This window comes from Falco peregrinus, chromosome 2 (genome assembly GCF_023634155.1).
Source record: "Falco peregrinus isolate bFalPer1 chromosome 2, bFalPer1.pri, whole genome shotgun sequence".
Classification (NCBI taxonomy): domain Eukaryota; kingdom Metazoa; phylum Chordata; class Aves; order Falconiformes; family Falconidae; genus Falco; species Falco peregrinus.
In genome coordinates this window covers 67,257,223-67,273,545 of record NC_073722.1, presented here as the reverse complement: position 1 = coordinate 67,273,545, position 16,323 = coordinate 67,257,223, and the positions used below count along the sequence as shown (strand labels likewise).

The window sequence follows — 16,323 nt, the reverse complement described above, 5'->3', positions numbered from 1 at the left end:
GGACCCCCCCCTCCGCGGTGCCTGCCCGCCCGCCGAGGGAACGCGCTCGCGGATCCCTCGCCCACCCCCGGCTCTCCCGGCGGCTCCTCCTGACCTCCCAAAAGCGCGCAAGGAGCGCGCAGAGGCCGCGCAAGGGGCAAGCTCGCTCCCGCCGCGGTGAGTGTCGTCCCTGCCGTTCCCTGCGCACCTCTCCCGTTTACGCGCCGGCGGAATTTCTCCGCATTCGATATTCCCGCCGAGTCCTGCCGCCTCCCCCCCCCGCCCCCCGCCCGCCCCTTCTTGCCCGCCCGGGGTGTGAGCCGATGGGAGGGGCCGAGCAGCAATTCATCTTGATTTGTTTCAATTGTCCGGCGACGGCAAAGTTATAATCCTGTATAATTTCACGAACAAGCAGGTTGAGAATGAATGGGTCGATATTATTTAAAACAAAACACACGAGAGCACGACCTTTCCCTTCAACGACGTGTTGCAGCACGGAGTCACAGGAAACTCGGGGCTAACCTCTGAACCCCGCGCTCCGCGGGGCTGCGGGCACTTGGGCTGCTCTTTGTTTCCCTTCATGTCTGAAAGGGGGATTTGGAAATAGAAATGTAATATTACATGAAGGACCTCCCGGCTGAAGGGAGGTAAGCGCGGGGGGCGGCAAAGGGGACAGAGTTTTTTGAACAGGAGCAGTTTGTTTGCAAACTGGCTTTTCTTGTCGGTTTTTTTTTTTTTTTTTCCCCACCCCTTCTTCTTTAATGTAATAAAAGCTTCCTTCACAGCGGGAGAAATTTATGCTCGAGATACAGCAACTTTGTGGCTGGTAGTTCTCGAGGCCAACGATGTCAAATAATCCATATTTCCTCGGGGCTGCGGTAGGAATACAGGGATCCTGCTGCACGGAAGGCAGCGTGTCCAAGCCCCGCGTTTCTCTAGAATACAAAGTTAGCGCCAGGGATTTTTTTTTTTTTTTTTACGTGGAAAAAAAAAAAGCGCCAGCATTTATTTGTATTGCAATAAAAAGTACTGCCCTGTGTTTCCAGAGAACGAGATCCAGTGTCAACGATCAGTCAATCACTGCAGACCGCTGCGCAGCTTGGCTCAGTAAATAAAAATCCAGACAAAACTGTATGCTGTATATTTTACTCCCATGAAATAAAACACATTTTTTTCATGTTTGCTGAAAAGTAAAACAATAATATTGTACGAAATGTTATACACAGGGCATGTTTTACATTGCAATATCAGAAACATCATTGCATCCACCAGAGGTACTATTCTAAAACTGATATTCACACAAATTATTTTTCAATAATTATATGTTAGAAACATACAGTGTTGCATTTAGTATATACATTCCCTTGCTCGCAAGCGAAAAAATCCTAATCGCTTCTGTGTAACATGCTTTATTTTAAAGCCTAACCTTTTAAAAACACTGTTGTGATATTACTAACAACTGCTTTTATAAAATTAATTTGACATTTCGATATATATACATCCTTTCAGTCATTTTTATGTCAACAATGCTAAACTTAAAAAATAACAAGCTTATAGTAACATTAAAATGTCATATCATATCCAGTCAAACATTTGTCCATATATATATATATATGTCCTTGTAACTGTTGAAATACTCTTAGTGAAAGAAAGATCTCAGAATCTGTAGGAGGTCCTTTGAAAACAAAGGAACTATCTTATTTCAGTGGTTTCCTCTTTTTTTTTTCCCCCCCCCTCTTGCCCCCGCCCCCCCCCCCCCTCTGATTTTTCTTCCTTTCTCTGTCTCTCTAGTGCCTATTACTTTCTAGGGTAATTCTCAGTCTCTGTGGGAAATGGGGAGGGATTCCCATGCAGTGTTTCCTACTTGGGTGTCTCACACGGGTCTGTCCACCGCGTACTGGCAAGCGCTCAGGTTGGAAGCGGGGTTCTGCACACTGGCATAGCCAAAACTGGAGTGCTGCTTGGCTTTAAGTCTCAGACTCGCCAAGCTCGAGTTACATGTGTCCCTATAAACATATGGAGGTGTTGGAGGAGCATAAGGACAGGCTGGCGTTGGCACTGCAGAATTCAGGGAGGGATTGCTCAAGTTGTTCAAGTTATTCAGGCTGTTGAGGCTGGAGCCGGGGACCCCAGTGACTGCAGAGGGTACCATGCTTGAAGACATACTCATGGAGGAGATGGAGTTTGGAGGGGAGAACATGCTCTGAGAAGACAGAGGGTTGACATTCATGGAGTTGAAGAAAGGAAAGCTTTTGGTGGAGAGGGAAGCGGAGGTCAGGCCCTTGGCTGCCCAGTTGTTGTACGAGTAGCCGGGGTACATGTCATCGTAGGGCTGCATAAGGCCGTTAAACTGTGGACCAAAGCCGTTTTTGCAAAGCTCGGCTTGCTGATTCCTTTCTCTCTTTCTCCATTTGGCTCTGCGGTTCTTGAACCAAACCTTTGGAAATGGGGGGAGAGGGTGGGAGGGAGATGCGAGAGGAGAGTTAGTCAGGAACCACCACCGCTGTAGCCCTTCGCAAACTCTAGGAGTAACAGCCGAGTATGTCCGTATAGAGATATATATATAGAATGTGTACACACAGATATATATACACACATACAGGTTTGCCTCCCCTCCTCCGCAGAGCCCTGCGCTGGGCCGGGGCAGCGACATGCCGCCGGGGCCACCGAGCATCCCCCGGGCCCCGGTGACACCGGGCTTTCGCAAGGCAGATCCATGCCCGCCCCCCCCCCCCCCCCCGCCCTCCCCCCATAATTTTGCGATGCTTAATTCGCGCCACGGAGGCCAACCCTTTCTTGTCTTCCCCCCCCCCCCCCCCCCCCCCCCCCCCCCTCGTTTCTCTTCCACTTCCCGGCTTATTCCGCACTGGAGCCATCCAGGGGAAATACAAAAGTGCAAAAGCGAGGGCAAAACGCCTGGAAACCCGCGGAATTTTAAGGCGATGTTTCCTATTACGGGGAAGGAGGGGGAAGCCAGCAACTAATAAATCCTTGCTTCAGTTTGTTAATGCTACAAGTTTCTCCTGCGCGAAAGCTTCCAGAGGCCAAAATCACTTTCTAAACAAACTTGTTCCACTGCTCTTTGGCGAAAAAAAAAAAATTAAAAAGAAAAAAAAAAAAAAAAGAAGGGGGGGAGCACATCGCCGTTTAACAACGTGCTAAATGAGCTCTAAGGGACCCTCCCCGCAGACAATGGGAAAACGTGCCCTCTCCCAATCCACATCTGGGCGTCTGACCCGTCGAGCAGCCGCCAGCAGCGGCCTCACCGTGTGTATTGGAGCCCCCCCGGCCCAGGCAGGCAGGGGCCGCCCAGGCACCACGGGGACGGGCCTCATCTGGTGACACCGCGCCGCCCGAAACCGACCCCCCCACACCCCCGCAAAAGCCGCCCCGCGACCGACACGGCTCCGTGCTCCGGGCCCCCTCTCCGCACCCCGCCGGCCTCGCTCGCAGCTGCCCCCCGCTCTGTCTCGCTTTCCTGAGAGACCGCGGGGAGGGAGTTCAGGTGGGATTTTCAAACATCTGGGGGTTCGGCCCGCTCGGGGGCTTTTTAGGGGGAGTGGTGGGTTTTTTTTGTTTTTACCCCTCAGCGCGGCGTTTGCGCGCCAGCAGGATCCGGCCTCGGTATCTGCCGCGCAGTGATGGTCCCATAAATCTCAGAGGGGGGAAAGGGTGGAGAGAGACGCTCGTCGAATTGTGAAACCAAAAGAAAGGAAAATGCAAGGAAGGGCACGTCGGGAGCGCCTCGGAGTGAAGCAAAAGCCCTTGTGTATTTTACATCTTTTTCTCATTAGAGGCAGCGCAGGTTGCAGCCTGTTCCAAGTTGCTTTCTTGGCTAATGTTTTCATTAGCGTTTCGATCAAAAGGAGCAGGACGCATTGCACGGTGAGGGCGAAACGTGCAGCAAACCATATTCCGGAGAGAGAGAGGTCCCAATCTGTCTCGCTTTGACAGAAATGTCCTGCTCTACCCTGCTTTTGTGCAAAGGCTCTGAAGTTTACATACAAACCGAAATCGAAAGCAGCTGCAAACATTTCAGCCCTCCTCCCCTCCCCCTCCGCACACCCACCCCCCACCCCCCGCGACCCCCGCTGCTCAGAGCAGGGGTGTCGTGTCGGGACTTACCCTAACCCTGGCCTCGGTGAGGTTGGTCCAGACGGCGATCTCCTCCCGGGTGGACATGTCCGGATAGCGATTCCGCTGGAAGGTGGCCTCCAGCTCCTGCAGCTGCTGGCTGGTGAAGTGAGTTCGCTGCCGCCGCTGCCTCTTCTTCTTGGAGGGGTCCTCGGGCCCCGCATCCTCATTCTTGCTCTGCTGGCTCTTATCTTTCTCTGTAAGGGGGGGGGGGGGGGGGGGGGGGGGGGGGAACAAAAAACAAGAAGGCGGAAAACGAGGGTGCCTCAGCCTCCGAAGCCTCTTCTCCAGCGGCCGGGGAAGGGCTTGTCCCCGGCGCTGCCGAGCCCCGCAGACAGCCCCGGACGCGGCTCGGCGGGGTAATGATTAACCCGCGCCGCCTCCCGCCGCCGCGGCCCCTCCGCGCCCCGCGGGCGGCTCCTCCCGACGGGTCAGCCACCGCCACGGAGCCGCCTCTCGCCTGTCTGTATGGAATTTTTCGCCTATGGATATCTGCGAGCTTTTCACCTACCTGTATCCATATTATTCCCCCATCTGTACACGTGCAATCCGCATTACTTCCCTATCTATACCCATATTATTCGCCTGCCTGTATCGTGCTGTTCCTCTGCCAGTATCAGCATTATTCGCCCATCTGTACCCACATCGTTCGCCTACCTACATCCGTATTATTTGTCCGTCTATACCCGTATGACTCGCCGATTTGTATCTACATTATTTGTCCGTGTCCGTGCTATTCACCCGTCTGTATCCATACAACTGGTCCACCGGTGTACATGCTATTCGCCTACGCTTACACATGTCGTTATCTCCCTGTACGCCGGCACACAGACACCGCACGCAAAAAACCCACGCACGAAACGTGCCCCGGATGGGGCGCGGGGCGCTCCCGGGCAGAGAGGGGCGGCGGCGGCGCATCGCGGGCCGCGGGGTGCCGGCCGGCCCGGGGCAGGTCAGCGGGGTGCCCGGGGGGGTCCCTGCCGCTCGCCCCCTCTTACCTGCTGCCTCGGGGCTGGAGGTGTCGGAGATGGTGTGCACCTCCAGCCGGTGCTTGGCGGACTCCAGGGAGGAGCGCGCCTGCCCCGGCGCCAGCGCCGTCGCCATAGCCAGCGCGGGCTGGTGGTGGTGGCAAGATGATGAAGAAGAGGAAGAGGAAGGTGAGGAGGAGCACAGCTTATTCCCGGCTCCCAGGCGCTCCAGGCTTAACGGGTCCTTCATGCAGTTCATCGGCAAAAGGACGCCAAAGTCTACGTGCGCGCCTGGGGGGTCGATAGGAGAAGGTGTGCGTGTGTCTGTAGGTGTCGGTACGTGTAGGAGGGTCGGCGCGACGCCCCCTCCGGAGCAGCCCCGCGGCAGCGGGGGGGTCAGGGCTGCTAGGCGGGGGAGCCGCGGCGGGGCGGGCGGCGCTCGGCTAGCGCCCGGGCGGCACGGCGAGCCCAGAAGCCCCCGCCGCCCGGGGGGGGCGCGGCGGCGACAGGCGAGCGGGCGAGTCCGGTCCTGCAAAAGCCGTCACAACGACACGGCTGCTCCCCGGCCGGCGGCCCCCGGCCCGCCGCGGGGCTCCGCGGGGCGGGGGCGGCGAGGCGCGGCGGCGCTCCGCGGGGCGCTCCTCTCCGCTGCCCGCGCATGGACCCGCGCCGCGCCGCGGCCGGCCCCGCACCGCATCAGCTCAGCCGCTTCCCTCTTGGCCTGACATCTTAAACCGCCGGCGGCCTTCCCCGCGCTGGACGTCACCCGCCCCGCCCCGCCCCGCCCCCGCCCCGCCCCTCCACCGCCCGCCGCGCCCCGCCCCGCCCCGCCCCCCGCGCTCGCCAGGCGGCGGGCGCCCACCCCCCCAAACCTGGCGTTTTCAGCCCGGTTTGCCCCGCGGTGGTACCCGCGCCCGGGGAGCCCGGCCTCCGCCGGCCGGCCCACGGGGCGCCCCGTCGGGGCGGCTCCGGGCACGCCCGCCCCGCTCCGCGCCCCTCCGCACTCGCGGAGCCGCGGGGGTGAGAAGCGGGAAGCTCGGCGCTGACAGAGGGGCGGCCGCAAGGAGGAAGGAAGCGGGGAAGCCCCAGGCCCCATTCCCTCGTTATGAAAGGGGCGGAAGACAAACGGGAGGGGGCTCGGGCCGGTGAGGCGACGGGTCTTTGGCTGGTGACAGCCATAGTAGCAGTAACAGCTGCAGCGACAACTCAACACGAAGACAACAATAACCACCCCGCTGCGGCGCGGCGACGGGAAGCTTCCCATCGCACTCGGGGGAGGAAGAAGAGCGTGTGCATCCCGGCCCCCGAGCGCTGAATCCCCGCGCTCGCCAGCTGCCTGGTCTCCCTCCGCCCGCACTGACCGCTGAGAAAACGGGGCGAAAATTCCCTCGTTAGCACTGCCGTTCCCGTCCCCTCCTTGCAGCCGGGCTCCCACCAGCGAGCCGCTAAGGAGGCTCTTCCACCACGGCGTTACACCTCACTCGTGCAGTTACCCGCAGGGTCGTTCCCCCCTCTCGGCGGGGACCGTCCCGCTTCCCAGCGCGGCAGCCACAGCAGCCCCCGAACCCGCGCCCACGAGAACCGTTTGCGGCGGCTGGCCAAGCCCCGCACCGGGCCGGGCTCCGGCATACGCCCCCCTCACAACACGACCTCCCGGGCGACCCCCCTCCGCGGTCTGGGGGGCGAGGGGGCAGGGCCTGACCCCTCGCTCCCGGGCCGCGGAGGGACGGGCTGCGCTGTGTCCCGGTCCCCGCCGCGGGCCCGCTGCTAGCGCGGGGCGAGGCTGCTGCGGGCCCGGGTCTCGCAGGAGGAGGGAGCAGCGGGGCTGTTTCCAGCGGGTCTAACGTGGGGGCAGGTTGCCCTCGCGTGTTGGTCAGGACCTCTCGGGACAGAGGAGCCTCCCCCTGAGCCCTGCCCCCCCGGGGGGTTGCTGCCCTGTTACGAATGGGGAGCCCGAGGGAGCCCGGGCGTGGAAAAGGCAGGTTGCACCCCTGTCTCCAGTTGCTCTGCACGGGCATGGGCTTCGAAAAGTTACCGAAAGCTCCCCTTGATGTGGCCCTCCGCACCCACATCCCAGCGTCCAAACCCTTCTGTACCCCGTTGCTTCCCACCCACTGCCCCCCGCAAGGGTCCTTCTTAGCCGCTGATGCTCGTTCGAGGTGCATATCATCCCCTCGCAATCTTACTTGTCGCTAAATTATACATAATACTTTCGCAGCCTGTTAGTAAAGAAGGTTAAATTAATTTACATTCTGCTCATTATCTGGTGTTTAAATGACGTGTTTTTATCCCTGAGATTTGGCAAAGAATCTCTTTCCTCAGACCCCACAGCGTTTCGACAGAGACAATGCTCTTACATTTGTAGTGGATTTTAATCTGATAAGACTCTAATTTGCTTAAGTCTTTTAAATAGGGGGTTTAAAATTATTCTAGCCGTTTTCTTATTGAATTTCCTCTAATTCCCCCAAGATCATAAAGTATATGTGTAAAGTAAATATTTCCTCCCTTTGCACCGGCAGCAGATGACCTATAACTAAGTCAATATGAATCCAGCTCCATTCTGCACAATTTGTTTACCAATCATATCCTCGTTTCTTCTTAACCTCTCGCTACCTCCGTGGTCCTGCACCCAGAATTCCCGCCCCCCCCCCCCCCCCCCCCGGCCTTTCCCCACGCCAGGACCGGGCCAGGGCTGCGGCCAGGGGGCTGCTCCGGCCCCGGCAGGCGGGCGCGGCCTCGGCCTCGCTGCAAGGGGCACCGGGAGGGGACGCTGCCCTTCTCCAGCCCCCAAGTCGGGGTTGCAACCAGCCTGCAAAACCCTGGGGAGGGGGAGGCGGAGGGAGAGGGGATACGGCGGTATTCCCCTCCCTTTTTTTTTTTTTTCCAACAGGGCAATGCAGCCCTCTCGCAGTGAGCCCCCTCCCTCCTTTTCTTTTCTTTATTTGCGTTCATTTATTTTTAGTAGATTTGGAAGAAATGCTGGCTTCTTCCGCCGCGACTCGAAACGAAATGTCCCTCCCGGCTGCCCGGCGCTGAGCGGTTTTTACGCGCTAGATGCGCTTTCAGGGCGCAGGGGCCGCTGCCCGGCCCGCCCCGGCCCTCTGTCCCGGGACACTCGCGGGGGCAGGCGGGTCCCCGCGCCCCCCAAGGAAGGGGGGGAGGAGGAGCGGGGCCCAGCCACCGCGCAGCCCTCCCACACCTTCCCCGACGCCAGCCCCGCGTCCCCCAGCCCCGGTCGGGACAGACCCCCCCGGCCGTCCCGGCGTCCCCAAAAGCGAGGCACAGCACCGGCCCGGGCCCCGGCAGCCCAAAGGGAGAGCGTGCCGGCACTTCCCTACGTGCCTTTGATTAAACCCCCCCCCACCCCGGACAGGAGGGGAGCTGCCACGCAGCATTAGTTGTCATGGTGACCGTAAATCACGTAAATCCAAAAATACCCACCTATAATCTGAGATGAAGCTTTTATTTCCCGAGTGAAATAATATTTTAAAAGCTGTCAGCCAACCGAAAAAACAACCTAATTGTAGTCACCCAAGTAATATATTAGCGGTAAAGGTTTCAATTAAAATGTCAAAAGTGTTTTTAATATTACTTTTTTTCTGCTGGAAGCTCCCGTCCCCCTTCAGGCTCGGGTCCTGACCGCGAAGCCACCCCGGCCGGCTCACCTGCGTACCGACTGTCCGCGCCTGCTGCGCGGGGTGCCACCCCCCCAAAACCACTTATTTGGAGGAATTCCTCCTTTCCCCTAAAACACCTATTTGGAGGAATTCCTCCTTTCCCCCTTCTCTCGGCGCTGCAGGGGTTGCCGGGGACGCGCCCCCAGTGGGCTGGAGAGCATCCCGCCGGCTGCGAAAAACGGGGAACTGGGGCTGCTCCCCACCCCGCCCCCACCTTCTCAATTTCCTTTTTAATTTCGGGGAAGGGGGTTGAGGTTTTGAGTTTTTTTCCGAGGGTGATTTTTGACCTCCCGCAGCTGGCGGCCCGGGATCCCCGGTACCGGCCCCGGTGCGGGAGGCGGGCGGGCCGGGAGCGGGGCCGGGGGCTGAGCTGTTCGGCCGCGGGTGCCGCGGGGGGGCGGCCAGACCTACTGCGGGTTATTTATTTTCCCACTTTTCCTTTATCTCCTTACGGGATCGTTGTTTCTAGGCGTAATACTCTCCTAAATGGATAAATTGGTTCTTATGTGGAGTCTCCAGCTAGTCCTGTTGTCTTTTACCTTTGGCTTGTTGTCTTTCGCCTATCTCGGATTACCGGGTATTCTCCTCGATGAAGAGCCATTAATTACCCATTCAGTCAATATTAGGAAGACTACAGAGCTTTTTACATAGGATTAAGAAGACATCAGATTGTTCCGTTAGTATATTCCTACTCACGAATAAGCTTTCGTTATACATTTAGTTTTCCCTGGAGTGAGGCTAACAACTGCTGCATATATTATTCTCAGACGACGAGGGGGGGGTGCGTGGGGGGAGCGGAATTATATATCCGAAGCGCAATAAATAACTTTTAACTTGCGCTTGGCGGGGGGCTGCAGGAGGGGCCGCGCAGCTTCCCCGGCGCCGCGCAGGGACAGCGCAGCGGCGGAGCGCCTCCGCCTCGGCCCGGGGAGACCCCGGCTCTGCCGCTCGGGTCACAACTGCGGGGACAAATTTGGCCACGTTGTGTGGCGGCGAGGGTGCCGCTGGGCTCTGCCTCCGGCCCCCCCCCGCGGCGGCTCCGCCTCGGCTCCCCCGCGCCCGCTCCCTCCCGCGGGGGCGGAGGCTGCGCACCCACCTCGTCGCGGGGCTCAAAAAAAGGCACCGGGGACCTTTGCTTTGCACGCTGCCGTAGCTGCAGCTGACCTGAGCGGAAAGCTGAATCAGCGTCGGGTTTTTTTGGTTTTGTTTTTGAAAGAGATGTTAAATTCCGGAATATTCAGACCAAACAGTATTTTTTTTTAAGAGTTGAAACAATCAATTTGCGATGCTGAACGGCGATGCAAGGCGGAATGTAATTTCAACGTTTTATGTTGGAGCCTGCTGTTTCAGCAATACCCAGATTATCGATTACAGGAAAGGATTCCTTAAGAGAATTCACAGAACTAACAAATTGTATAGATTATATATATACAGAGAGAGAGATGTACACACACACAGAGTTTAAGCAGCCTCCCGCCCTGCGCAAAAGTTATTCGAATAAGCCCACCAGCACCCATTCACGCGTGCTGTGGGGCAGCCGAAGCATGTGCTGAACTTTTCCTAATTGCGCGGAACCGATCACCCAGCAGCGATTTCCCCGTCTCTCCGGGTAAACGTGACACCCGCCGGGCTCCCTTTGACACTCTAGGCTGCAATAATATTTTCATACTTTCCCATTTTCCTTTCCCCGGCGTGGCCACGGACACGTTTTTTCTGGAATATCCCTCCCTCCCCGCGGGAAGCCAGCGCGCCCGCACCGTTTTGGAGGGTCTCCTGAATTTCGTTTCCTCCTTTCGCGGAGCATCGATTTGACCAAACATTCGCATTTTTTGCTATTGTTACCAACGCTGCTACTTGGGCATTATTCCCCTTGTTCCCACCGAAGGCTCCTAACAGGCGAAATCAGCTGCCCGCCCTCGTAAATTCCCGAAACGGAACTCTGACAGACGGGGTCCCGAGTAATCCCCACCTCCCACCCAGCCCGCCCCACGGAACAGGCTTTTTGCCAGGTAAACCCCATAAAGCATCGAGTCCTGACGACCAGGTAAAACAAAAATCAACGAACCTCGTGCGATTAAAAGCAAATGAGAGCCAGGACCCAACAAACCCCGTCCGAATCACGAGAAAAAACCACCCGTGATTTCTACAATTTGCAGCAAGTCGCCCGGGCAGCTCAGGGCATCTCAGGACTTGCCATTATCCGTCGCACAGAGACGCGGGCTGGAGCTGCACGCAAGGATCGCCCCCGCGCCTGCAGGGATACATCCGCACCCGCGCTCGTCCGCACCTCCCTTCCCCGTAAATGCCAAGGTTTTAATGGTCAGGCAACCCCGCGTTGCTTCTGCGGCTCAGGACTTATATTTTAATTAATGGCATTAAAGGTGTTTAGATAGCAATTTCCCCTGCAGCCCGGCGAGTAAAAAACAGACCGGCTGATACGGTAACGAGGCAGGAAATTTTGCGTGTACTACAATAATCCGGGTTCATAATTGATGGTTAAGAAAATAACCATTTGTTTCTCGGCAGAGGAAGTAAAAGTTACCGTGTCAGGGAGCATATGTGGATATTACTTTTATAAATACTTAGCCGAATAAAGCTGACTTGGAAGGGCTCATAAATTTATTATATCAGAAAGGTCCCCACTTTCCCATTAGATTGTGCTAAGGGCTTTGATTAAGACCACCTGTTCATCGGGAGGAAAAGGCAGGGGAGGGTAAAAAGGCCTTTCTTATTTGCAAACCATATATAAAGCAATGTCACCCTTCCTTTCCACGTTATTTAACACTTATTACCGGCCGAGGGAAAAAGTGCCAGACCCCGGTAAAGCCTATTTGTGCACAATTTAATATCATGTATGTTTCCGGGATTAAAAATTATCGGCTCGTAATACCTTCGCGTTTGGAATTACCCCGGAATTTGCTCGCTAACCTTCCTTTAGCCTAAGCGTTTCTTCTAGGGGTTTTGATGCCCAGCTAGCAAATCTCGCTTAAAGTCTCCGGGGGAGGGTGGACTCGGGAAGGGGACGTGGCTCCTCCTGGAATCACTGGATGTTATTTGAGAAATAGCGAGCTGTTTGGCCAAACAGCGTTAATACAGTATTCTTACGAGGAAGTGTTTAACCGCGAGACCGGGAATACGTGCATTATTAATTCACTCTAGTTTCCTGTATTATTAATTCAGGTTAATATATTTTATTTAAACAAAATTACGTTTATCTTGGATTAAACAGTCTCTCGAAATACAGAGCACTTGTTTTCTTCTTTGTAATGTGTTTGCATTGCTGTTTTTCTTTACCACCCCTTGGGCTCCCGTACCAGACCCCCTGGAACAGGCTGGGGAAGAAAAGACAGGAGCTCGCTCTGCCTGCGGACGGGGTGCTGCGGGGGTGCCTGCCTCTGGGGGCAGGAGAGGGCTGGCGGCTTGTTTGTGGGCGGGGATGGCAAAAAATAGAAAATAAAAATAAGTACGAGAGCGACGCTGCGGGTACCTGGGAGGCGTGCTGACAGCGATGCTTATGGCGAGGGGGGCGGGGGGGGACACGCGCTGGCGGCGGGTGTTAGTGCGCGCCTGCAGCCGCGGGGACGCCCGCGCAGCCCCTCTTCCCTTTCCCCGCGGCCGCGCATATTCAGGCGCAAGTGGCGCCCGGGCGTAAAGCCGCGCCGCGCAGCCGGCGGGCAGCAGGGGGCGCCCTGGCGCCGCGCAGGGGGGCTCGTCGCGGAGCTACCGCCCTCCGCCCCGGCAGCGCGGCCCGCGGAGGGGCGCGGAGGGGCCGCCGCTTACCATTGGCGCTGGGGGGCGGCCGCCCCAGGAGCTTGCTGCCGGCGGGCTCCTTGCGGCCCTCCGGCGCCTCGCTGAGCTCCCCCTTTTTGATGTCCGCCTCCTTGGAGAAAAGACACTCGACGGCGGTGGGCTGCACCCCTGGGGACGGGGACACGAGGGGGGACACAGGGGAGAGGTAGTCAGCGCGAGCTGCTGCGCACCCCTCCGCGGAGACGGCGCCGCTTCCCGGGGGCTGCCCCGCCTGGCTCCGCACCCGCGCACTGCACCGCACGGCAGCGGGGCCGCTGTGCCTCCGGCCCGGCGGGAGATGGTTTCTCTTACCTAGCTGAACACAGGCGGAGACAAGTTTGCGGCAGTTGGACTCCATTACCCGTTATCTGCAAAAGACGAAGGCACCGGAGTGTTATAACACTTATTTTGGGAGTGAAAAACAAATGCAAAAAAGAAACCCAGCCGCCCCGGGAGCCAGGTCAAAACGACGCTGGCGGGACCCCTACCTTTCCCCGGTGCCACCCGCACGATGCCCCATCTCCCCGGCTCAGCCTCGGGTCCCACTCGAGTCACCCCACAGGATGGGCGCAAACCCCCGTGGCGATTTCACAGCCCATCGGACCGCTCGGCCTCCCTCCACCCCCCGTTATCTGGGGACGTGGAGGAGCGTCCCCTAACCTCGCGGCCATGATCTGCCCTGGGACACCCCAAGCCCCGTCCCAGGGGTGCCGGGGGCAGCGGGGACTGGCAGCCGGGCCCCCTGCGCGGCGGGAGATGCGCGGCCGCCCAGGCCTCGCTCCCCGGCCGCCACCGGCGCCTCCCCCGGCCCGAGAGGTCGGGCAGTAAAATCACAGGATTAGTGCCTGATTGAGATGTCTGTTCGTGAGATATTACAAAATTCATTATCACAGCTCTCTACTAACTCGATATGAAGTAACACAGATGGGATTTTATTAGTCCAGGCTTCATATGTTTACTTATGATAATTTCGGGGGAAATTTGCATGTCACCATCATTTCGGTAATCTTTCTTCTTCTTCGCCTCTTTTTTAATGTCTGAACCGGGCGCATTATTAGCTGGTGCTTAGAAATGCGCCAGCCTGGAGCCGAGGCACGTTTGGGATGAGCAGCGCCAGCCTCAGCGCCCTCAGTGCGGGGCCCCGGCCGCGCCGCCCGCCCTGCGGCAGGCAGGATGGGACCAGGGAAAAAACGGGGAGGAAAGGGAGAGGGGGGTACAAAACCAACCTCCCCAAACAAAAGGAAAAAGAAGGAAGAAATGGGAAGGTGAGGTTATCGGGACTCCCGCGGGTCACGTTGTGACACGGCGGTTTCTGCTCAAAGCCGAAGGGCACCGGGGAGGAACTCCGCTCCCTCTGGCAGCCGGGCCTAGCACACGGGCTGCGCCTGAATTAATCGGAAGGGCGATTAAGAGAACCTTAAGTCTTCTCTGATGGTCCTTAAATCGGGATAGGTCTCCGTCAAGATTAGTCCTGCTTGACAAATGCCGCGTCCCTCCCCCGCCGCCTGCCCCGCTGCCTGATTTATCTCACGCGTGGAGACACAGGGCTCCCCCCACGCACACGCACCGAGGGCAAGTTTTTCCTCTCCTGAATCTCTGGTCTCCTCGGAAAGAAGCGCCTTTCCCGGACGGATTATTACTCTTTCCTCACTCCCAGTCGCCCGTACTGCTCCTTCCCTTCCTCCTCTCCGTATCCTCTTTTAATTTTGTTGCAAACCACATCGCAGCACGGGGCCGAGCGGAGCGAGAAGCGTTCTCCTATTGTCTCCAACTCAGCGACTCAAATGAAAGCACCTCCACTTGCTTTTCCATTTCCACTTCTTGGAGCACTCCTCTGCTCGAAATCAAATACCTCTGCACCTCCGTGCGCTCACAGCCCCAGCAAACGCACCGGCCGTGCGAGCTTCCCCTGCGCCGCGGCCCGCTGGGCCGACTCAGCAGCAACCTGCTCGGGGCACCCGGGCTGCCACAGCTGCGGGCGCGGACAGAAAAGGGGTGTCACACGCGATTCCCTCCCACTCCGTACCGGTATCTAGCGCTAGTCTTTCAGGGAGAGAAAGACCACAACACCCTCCCTCCCGCTCTCCCCCCCCCCCCCCCCAAAAAAAAAAAACCCAAAAAACAACCACAAACCAAACCACCAAACCCGAGTCCCCTAGCAAATACCTCAGCAACGCCCGAAACTGAGGTACGTGATCTCGGCGGGAGGGTTTTCAGCGGGGCCCGCGGCCGCTGGCTCTCAAACGAAAGGGGGGCTCCGTGCGGGGCCTGCCCCTCCGCGGTGCCCGCAGCGGCAGCGGGGCCCCGCCGCTCCCCCGCGGGCGGTGCCCAGGGGTCCCAGCCGCGGAGCCGGCCGCCGGCGCGGCAGACCCGCCCGCAGCGTTCTCCGGCGCCCCCGGGCCGGCCCCGCGCAGCTGCCGCCCCCCGCCCGGCTGCGCGGCTCCGCGGCGGGAAGCGTTGCCTTGCGCGGGCGCTCCGCAGGGCCGGTTACCCGGCGTCTACCCCGCCAGGGGAGGCCGGAGGCGGAACGACGGGGAAACGGTGCGGGGGCAGCGCTCGCTCTCCCCGCTGCCAGCCCCGCGGACGGGCCGCGGCCGCCCAGGGGGACATCAGCAACTCGAGCCCGCCGCACCCTGCCCGTCCCCCGCTGCCCCGCCGCCCGTCCCGGGGTGCACAGAGCCGGGACCACCCGGGTCCGCAGCCCCGCGCCCGTCCCGCCCGCGCCGACAGCCCCCGGGGCTCCCTCACTCACCGGGGCCGCTGCGCTGTCCGCCCCGCTGCTCGCGCTGCTGGTGCCGGTGGTGCCGGGGGCGGCGGGGCCGCGCCGGGCTCCTGCGCTGGCTGCGGGGCCGCGGAGCCGCCGCCGCCGCTGGCTCCCTCCTTCCCCGGCCCTCCCGCGCCCCCGCCCCGCCCCGCCCGCCTCCCCGGACCCTGACGTCACACAAGCTCCGCCGAACGCGCCCCGCCGCCGCCGTGGGGCCGGGCCGGGCCGGACGGCTGCGCGGCGCTGCGCGGGCACGGGCGCGGGCGCGGCGGCGGCAGCTCCCGGCCGCGGAGGGGGCAGGGGCAGGAGGAAGGCGGACAGGCGGCGGCGGCGGCACGGTGGCGGGCTATAGGTAGCCAGAGGAGAACCGAGGTGAGCGAGGACGGCCGCGGCCCCTCCGCGCCCGCGCAGGGCGCGCCCCGCTCCGCCCAGCTGGGGAGGGGGGCGCGCATAACTGTGGGCAAAGTTTCCCGGGCCGGGCCGGCGACTGTCCTTGCACCAGGTGTGAAGAGGGATCGCCAGCCCATTGTGAGAGGTCTCGGTTTCCTTTTTTAATCCACTTTTTTTGTAGTGTGGTGGGGTTTTTTTAACTATATATATAAAATCCCAGGCGGTCTTTCTCGTGCCCCTGTCGCTAGCGCAGGGCCGGGGTACCGAAGCCCTGCCACTCAACGCTCTTCCTCGTCCTGCCTCGTTTACGGACGATAGCGAGAAATCACGACGGCACCCTCTCCCTCTTTTGCCCGAGCGACACCGAGCTGGCGCCAGACGGGATTTTTTTTTTTCGATTTTGTGATGTTTTCCATGCTTAAGAAAATAACGAAGTGGGATATCTCTATTTAGACCAAACTAAAGCGATCGCTTTTTGTCGCAGCATTTCCGCGGCTTTGTTTTATAGAGGGACCACGCGAAAATAAAAGAGGCGCTTTCTGAACTCGGAGGCTGCACCTGATCTATTGGTGGCTATTTTTATTTTTTTTCAGCCTGGAGTGAATTTTAGTTGTTTATAGGC

General features: G+C 59.0%; 1 protein-coding gene across 1 annotated transcript; it reads right to left on the bottom strand.

The window, feature by feature from the left end:
• Nucleotides 1-1,127: 1,127 nt before the first annotated feature.
• On the bottom strand, nt 1,128-5,340 carry PITX2 (paired like homeodomain 2). Its single transcript, XM_055798038.1, has 3 exons — nt 5,112-5,340; nt 4,105-4,310; nt 1,128-2,416 (listed from the first exon to the last, which is right to left on the bottom strand). The coding sequence occupies exons 1-3, from the start codon at nt 5,338-5,340 to the stop codon at nt 1,853-1,855; spliced, it is 999 nt and encodes a 332-aa protein (XP_055654013.1). The 3' UTR covers nt 1,128-1,852.
• Nucleotides 5,341-16,323: the final 10,983 nt, after the last annotated feature.